Below are 7,955 nucleotides of genomic sequence, written 5' to 3' on the forward strand. Positions count from 1 at the left end.
TCCCAATTCATATGCAAATCACTTTCAATATAACTGCTGCAAGAAATTGTTCGCTTCAGTAGTTTTGCGAGTTTTTAGTCATTAGTGACGCGTAGGTTGCAGAAAAACATGGAAACTTTAAGTTCTTGCCACGCGCACTTGAAAAGGAGCGCGCGAAATTGTTTTGCTGGCAACTCTCACATGCAACAAGTGTTTCTTGTGGAGAATTCATCAAAATAGCAGGTCTTGTTTGAAAGCGGAAATTTTCTCGTACGAATATATTAAAGTGTGGGAGGAGTTAAGTTCAAAGACCCCGCGAGATTATAAGATTTTGTATTGTTTTCACATAGTTCATAGAAGTGTTTATTACTTCAAGATACTACGCAACGCGCTTGGAATGCCTTTTTTGCCCACAGCGTTATTTTCAGCGTCCGACTCTAAGACTTGTTGACGAAAACTCAAGGATTTTTTTCCCTGATTTTTGATCCCCTTTCGCCAAGTTGTTTACACTGCAACCAAGGGCCGATCCATTAGTGGCTTTTGTATTGATCCTTATGTTTGATTTTCGAAACCAATTAAACACCTCACAGTCAGTCGCTGGGATTACTATTTATTAATTCAGGATTATTGATTTCAGTGGTGGTATGTTTGTTCCTTAGCAATCGACTTTCAAACTTTGGAACGCGTGAAAACAATGTTCATAACGAAGCTACAAAATCCATATTGTGTGTTATCAATCGTTTTAGCAATCTGCTCATCTCCTTGAAGTTTTATAGAGCAGGGCCTGCATCTTATTAGGTTGATGTTTTCGTTGGGAAAGTGTTTTTACTACGTTTTTAGGGTTCATTTCCCCGCCCTGTTCACGGTTGACTTAAAACCCTTCGTATTTTGCATTTTCATTATATTGCATTAGACGAACTAATGACAACTAAGTATTGTTTTCGATTCCGCTGTTTGGATAAAATGCCCGATCCTTTCCACCGTACGTGCTTGCCATAGAAAATAAAACGACAAACAGGGGGCTTCCGATCTTGGTCGAATCTTGGGCGTGATGTTTTGTTTGCTGTGTTATTTTGATCAAAAACTTTTGAACGCTTGTTACGCACCAAGTGAAGACAAAGGAATGTTTGTGATATAGAATGCAGTAGCCCCTTTATGAAGTGAGGGCATTTATGACAAACAAATCCGAAAAACGCCACCGAAGGGAAAGTTTTGTTGTTCAAAAAAAGTTGCCCATTTTGTTAATTTCACCAAATATCAATTTAAATTACAGAGGGCATTTAAATTAAAGAACGTTTTCTGACAAGAAAGAAAGAAAGCTTTTAAACCCCTTCATCTTTAAAACATAACTTTAATAATAGCGCATACCTCTAGTGTGTGGGAAACTTAATTTGAATAAAACCAGGAACTTTTGAAGCTACTTGACGCCGAAAAAGAATGTATAAGTTACCCCTGAAAGCTTTCGATGTGGAAAGGAAATATTGCTTTTTTAGTGACGAAACAGGAATACTGAACTATAGAGTGACATAAAGAAACGATTGGCTGCCAACGCCTTATAAGTTTTCATTTTTGCGACTAAGAGTACAAAGTTTATTTTACCAGGGGGCGGGCTTTCGGTTTTCTAAAGGTTTCCATAACGCTAAAAAACAAACAACACAGGATATTTTGATGCAATTTACAGAAAATTATACTCCCCAACAAACGTTATGGAGCAATACAAAACCAGGTTTTGATATTACTGACGAATATAGAGTCTAGAACGTCTGATAAAACGGCCGATAAAATATTTTTTCCTATGGTTATTTTTAGTTTCCATCAGGGATGAAAAACTCAAGGTTGTCAGTTCTCTAGTAATCTCGTAAAACTAGTTATGCTAATTTGCTCTTTATGCCTTAGAACAATACCAGTAACGATCCCATCCAAATCGGGAAAAAATTCTAAGCTCGTTTCAGAAGTATGCTGGAGCTATTTGAAGAGATTAAGCAGGAAAATAAAGGGATTTGTAGCAAACGTACTTTCTCTATTTTCCAGCTTATTTTTGTACCCTCATGAGCTCTTATTGACGTCAAATGATTATGTACGGTTCAGGGAAGGTCAATACTGCAACACGTGTCAGGGAACAAAAATGCAAATTTCTTTCCAGACACTGGGGAATTCAAGTGCAAACCATACGTAAAAACACACTTTTCCTCTTCTAATCACTTCACTGCAAGAAAATCTGTCTTCCCCGCGCACTATTGAAGATTTTTCAGCGAAAAACGTGTTCGCACGTGTGGGGGGGAAATTTTCGTGCGCAGATTTCAGAGTGTCGGAATTCAAATCGGCGAACCGTAGCAAAAGCCTTCACTTCCGGTGAAAAAGAAACCCGCTAGGGGTAGCGCCATCGTACTAATATTGACTTGTGCTTTATGTGTCGGAATTTCTCGCTTCCTGGCATCCATTCTTTCTAAGTCATCACCAATCAACGTTTTCAAGTAATCTAAGCACTTGGGAGGTTACACTTAAGAAATTTTCCATCTCGAAGGGAAATGTTTTAGATGTCGAATTGTTGTCGCCCTCGATACCCCTGGTGAAATGTCGGGGGAGTTTCATTGTGATAGATCAAGCCTGTGACGTCACCCAACGGAATTCTCCTGTCGAATGAGCATTGAATCCCTGATAATGTACCCGCATGCTAATATCCTTAATGCAAAGGCGAGCAGTTAACGGCAGCATTCGTCAGCATCCGTCAAGGGCAACACAACGTTAGAAATCACATCGTTGGATTTTCTCCAACGACTTCGCTAACGCCATGCCGCGAGCATTCTTGATCAAAGCCAAGAAGGACAAGAAGAAAGAAGAGGAACTGGGAACTCAATTCCCACAAGACAGCGCTCAATTTTCCAACGGAGTTTCAGGTAACTTAATTCAAGCGCATTTGATGTTACGCAAATTTACCGGATTTTACCGATTTCATGGATTCTCCTCTGTTCGATGTCAGGCACGTTTTTTTTCGGGACTTTCGAACTGTCACGGGGTTCGAACTATGTTTCCATGACTTGACTTGTAGCGGTTTTCAAAAGTTTTGCAAACTCCGCGAAATTTTTGTTTCGTTTAGGGACCGCGTTTATGAATCGAGTTTCGAGTGAGGGCACGCACCACTATTCCTCGTTTCAGTTTATTAGGGGTTTAATTCAGTTTTTGTGATACTATGTTCGAATTTTCCGCTGCTTTGCCGGGTTTCATGTGTTGCAGTTTCACTTTCTGAATTTTATCTCGCAAAATAAATTAGCGCGCTTTCCGTCCATTGCTCAGATGTTGAATAGTTAATAAGGCCGCTTAAGCAGTGATATATTCACCATTGTGTAAACTAGATAAACAGCTTCAAAATTGCTCGGATGTGCAAGTAATCTGTGTTACAAATATAAAAGTTGTAAACCTTGCACGCAAATGATGGGTGAATTGAAGTCATCTCTCGCTGGCTATTTAAGCAAACCGCATCACCGTCTCATATTACAATTTTATTTTTGCTCTCACAGATCTCCACTTCCACGGCAACGAAAGTGTTCCCTTAACAGAGTCCGTGGATCAAATTTCAACCCCTGTGGAAACTCAAACGTCGCCCGTCAGTCTTCCTGCTAAGCGAAAACACTCGCAAAGCGCAGCAGACGAGAAACGGGAAATATCTTCCGCCCGAACAGAATCTCCAAACGAAGCCAGTGGACTCGATAAAGAAAATTCGACCCTGGAAATTTCGCACACCTCTGCTAAGCTACAAAGGAAGACACGAAAGCGAAGCCCAAAGAAAACGGCTGTTTATTACTACAACGCTCAGGAAGGCAAAGAACCACACAGAGAAGTCAATAAAGAAAAAAGTTCTTTCAAAGACGTTCCGCTTGAAAGACAAGTGCCACCTAACAAGGCAATTTCAACGCTTCAACAAAACAGTCATAATTATGCAGCGGCAGATTCTAAGCGGGTCAAATCTCAGGGGAACCCCAATGGCGGCTATTATTATGATCAAACCGCACACTCCATGAACTGTCAAGAAAAGACCACACGATTTGAATATGAAAAGGGCATTAGACAAGAACACTCCACGCAATATAATTATGCAAAGAGTCATCCAACTTTTCCACGCGAGGAACGCGATGTCGCGCAAAATACGAGTAACGTTGGTCTCGACAACGTTAAGATCGTGGAGGTGCACTCGATCGGCCAAACAATGGAAGCTGCTTATCCTGATAAAAACAGAAATGGCCCAGCGCCTGCACGCCATCCAAGCGAAGATTTTAACCGTCATACTACGGCTAATCATGTGCCAACTTCAACTCCAGCTTCTCAATATGAACCAAGGCCCCAAGAGAAGTCTTCAGTTCCCACTCCTGTTCCAGCCTCTGCAGCGCCAGTTGTTCATTATCTCCCTGTGTATGCAATTCCAAGCTCCAATGGTGTTCAGTATCAGGCCGTCCCTGGAGCTGCTATTCTTGAAAAAGTACCTGGCTCATCAAATCTGTACTCACCAGTGGGAAGAAATGGTGAACCCAAAGCCAAGCCTGAATACCAGCAACAACCTCCTACAGCACCTCAGCAACCACCCCCACAGCCACAGGTTCCTCCAGCCATGCCCCCACAGCCTCAAGTACAGGTGCCACCGCATAGTCATGCCCCTGTGTCCCAGCATCAGGCTCCTGTAGCATATCAGCCAAGAATGATTTCCAATCCAAGCGCTCACCCTCAGCCACACCCAGCAGCACAGCCATCTTACCCACCACAGCCAAGTAATCCTCCACACGCTGCCCTACCTTACCCTCCACCTGATCCAAGGATTATGCCTTCACAGGCCTACCCACCACAAACAACGGTACAACCAGTATCAGCCCCACCCTATGTTGTCACAAAGTCAGAGCCAGTACCTCAGCAACAGCACTCTCCTGCCGGTCACCCAGTAGTCACTTCTCAGCCGTATCCTGTGCCCGTTCAAGCAGCAGCACCTCCTCCTCCTCCTCCTCCTCAGCAGTATCCGCCCCCAAATCAAGTGGTTGCAGGACAGCCTCCTTATCCAGCTCAGGATCAGAAAATGTCAAGGCCACCCATGTACCCCCCGCATTACCAACCAATACCAAATCAGCACCCCTATCAAATTCATGTTGTGCCTGTAGCAATGCCTTACCCTCCACCTGGCCAACAGGTCTCTGCCAGTCAGCCTGCTCAACCAGTACAAACAGTTCCAGTGCCGTCAGCTCCACATCAGTATTCAAATGAAAGACCACCACCAGTGCCACCCCAGCATTACTATCCACCCCACAGTGGGGGTACAGTCCACTACCAACAGCCTGAGAACAGCCCTCAAGTACCGGTTCATTACTATCCAGCCAGTCAACCTGCAGGAGAAGTGGTACAGCAACAGTATCCAGAACGCAAGCCTGCTATGTTGCCAGCATTACCTTACCCTGCTGAAAATACCAGCCAGCCACCAACTCCTCAATACAGCCCTGATGGTAAAGACCAACAAAAGTTTGTATATGCAACACCGCCTCCAGATTTCCTGCGTAGCCCTGTGTATAGAGTTCCAGTGACAGAGGCTCCTCCAATGGTCCAAACAAGCCAGCCTCCAGTCCAACAGCCAATCCAGCCTGCAGTGCAACCTATGGCCCAGCCTCTGACCCACCACTCAACCCAGCCACCAAAAGGTGCGAAGAGAAGAAAAACTGCAATGCCACACCGTGAAATTACAGAAGTGGTTCCCTCACCAGAAAGCAGCTATCCACGACACAGCAACAGCGCAGGAGCACATGTGCAGTACACTGAGCAGATTTCCAAGTCTCCTAATCAAAACCCAGCTCTAAACAAATCTAGCTGTGTCATTACTCCCCCTGGTTCACCACAAGATGATGCTAATGGTTCCTACACAGTTGTTATGAGAGATTATGGCGTTCAGGCTGGACCTCCACCAGAACAGGGTACCTGGACTGTCAAAGTTGAATCTGCGGCCCCTCGTGTATACATTTCAGAGGAAGAGGCTCTGGCACATGGTTACAAAAAGAACTTGTCTGATGAAGAGGAGGAGGAGGAGGATGACGAGGAAGATGAAGAGTACTGTGAAGCAGATGGTGAACATCCTTACAGCCCAACTCAGAAAGAAAACCTTTCACCAGGAAATTTTGTTGCGGTTGATGAAAATGGGAACCCCATTCCCAGCAAAGGCAAGAAAAGAAATGCAAAGTATACTTGCAAGTTTTGTGGCAAAGCATTTCAGTGGCATTCCCATCTGAGTTCTCATGAGCGCACCCACACTGGTGAGAAACCATTCAAGTGCCCAGAATGTGCACGTGCATTCACACGTGCTGATGGACTGCAGTGTCATATGCTTGTACACAACAAAAAGAAACCATTCAAGTGTCACTATTGTAACAAAGGATTTAATGACAATACAAGCCTGGAGAAACATACTTACAGTCATACTGGAGTGAAGCCTTTCAAATGCGAATATTGCGGACGTGCATTTAGTGACTCACAGTCTATTGAAAAACATTTGTTAGTTCACACAGGGACAAAACCTTACAAGTGCCAGTTTTGTGTTCGATCATTTAACGACTCTCAAATGTTAGTCAGGCACATTCGTAGCCACACTGGTGAGAAACCATTTAAGTGTCAGCATTGCCAAATGGCGTTCAGTAAGCAAAGTGCACTTGTTATCCACACTAGGGTTCACACAGGAGAAAAGCCATACCAGTGTTCTCACTGTTCAAAGTGCTTTTCAATTTCTGGTAATTTGCAGCGGCACATTCTTATTCACACCGGGGAGCGCCCATATAAGTGTTCAAAGTGTCCAAAAGCTTTTAACAACCCTAGTCATTTGTCACGCCACATAAGTAAACTCCATGCTCCGCAAGTCAAATCAGATGGGTCTGCTGAGGCTCAACCCAATTTTGCAATACAGGAAAGTAATGCGAGTGACCCTATGCAAGCATAAAAGTTAAATATTTATATTAACATTAATCCATTTGTTGTAAATTACTAACTTTCCTCAGAAGTAGATGTTCAATATTATTTATTATATAGACGTTGCAGTATTTCATTTTGTGTATGATTATGAAATTTTCCTGCTCAAAATTTGGTAAAATAGATAAATGAGACAAAGTTGATGTTTTCCCTCAAACAGAAAACGAGATGTATATATAAGTCAGTCAGGGAAATGCAATCTAATCCAGTTTCCAAAACAAATAAGTCATTGCACTTTATTTGGTAAGAAATTCAGCAGTTCATATTACATGGTACAAGAGATGATGTAAAATATTTTTCTTACAACTAGACACTAATAGATGGCTAATTCCCGAGGAAAATATTTTTATACAATAATACATACTTGTGTGACATAGTTTTATGGTGGTGAAAATTATTTATTTTTGTGACTGGACATATAAAATTGGTTTTACTGATAGAGTCACTTCACCCAATTCATCATGTAAATACAACATGAGTCACTTAGATAAAGACTGTATAATTTGGTTTTGTTTGTAAATAAAATGTTTCAATGGTGAACGATTCTCCTTTCAATGCTGTCTTAGATTTAAGGTGCTCATTATGTTCCAGGGGTCAATTTAATAAAACTTCTACAAGTATAGCCATTGTTTTAGAGTCTGAAAACAATGGCTACACTTGTAAATTGCACTTGTAAAAGTTTTATCTAATTGATCCCAGGGTTCAATTTAAGAAAACTATTACAAGTGTAGCCTTTGTTCAAGTCTCAAAGCAGTGGCTACACTTGTAACTTGCATTCGTAAAAGTTTTATTGAATTGACCCCAGTCTTGATTGTTACATTAATGGGGGGGGGGGGGGGGGCAATAGTTTATTTGGGATTCAGGGTTATTCTTCTCTGAAGGCCTGGGTGAAGGTTTTGGAGACAAAAAACAGGGGGGTGGGGGGTGGAGGGTGAGGTGAGATTTGGGATTATAATAACAACAGGATATGGGATGTACAGTTCAAGAAATAT

At 42.4% G+C, this 7,955-nt stretch overlaps 1 protein-coding gene across 1 annotated transcript; it reads left to right on the forward strand.

Annotated features, from left to right (window-relative positions):
* Positions 1–2,559: 2,559 nt before the first annotated feature.
* Positions 2,560–7,503, forward strand: LOC140928799 (uncharacterized). Its single transcript, XM_073378579.1, has 2 exons — positions 2,560–2,876; positions 3,498–7,503. The coding sequence occupies exons 1-2, from the start codon at positions 2,771–2,773 to the stop codon at positions 6,932–6,934; spliced, it is 3,543 nt and encodes a 1,180-aa protein (XP_073234680.1). The 5' UTR covers positions 2,560–2,770; the 3' UTR covers positions 6,935–7,503.
* Positions 7,504–7,955: the final 452 nt, after the last annotated feature.

This window comes from Porites lutea, chromosome 2, assembly GCF_958299795.1.
Source record: "Porites lutea chromosome 2, jaPorLute2.1, whole genome shotgun sequence".
NCBI lineage: Eukaryota > Metazoa > Cnidaria > Anthozoa > Scleractinia > Poritidae > Porites > Porites lutea.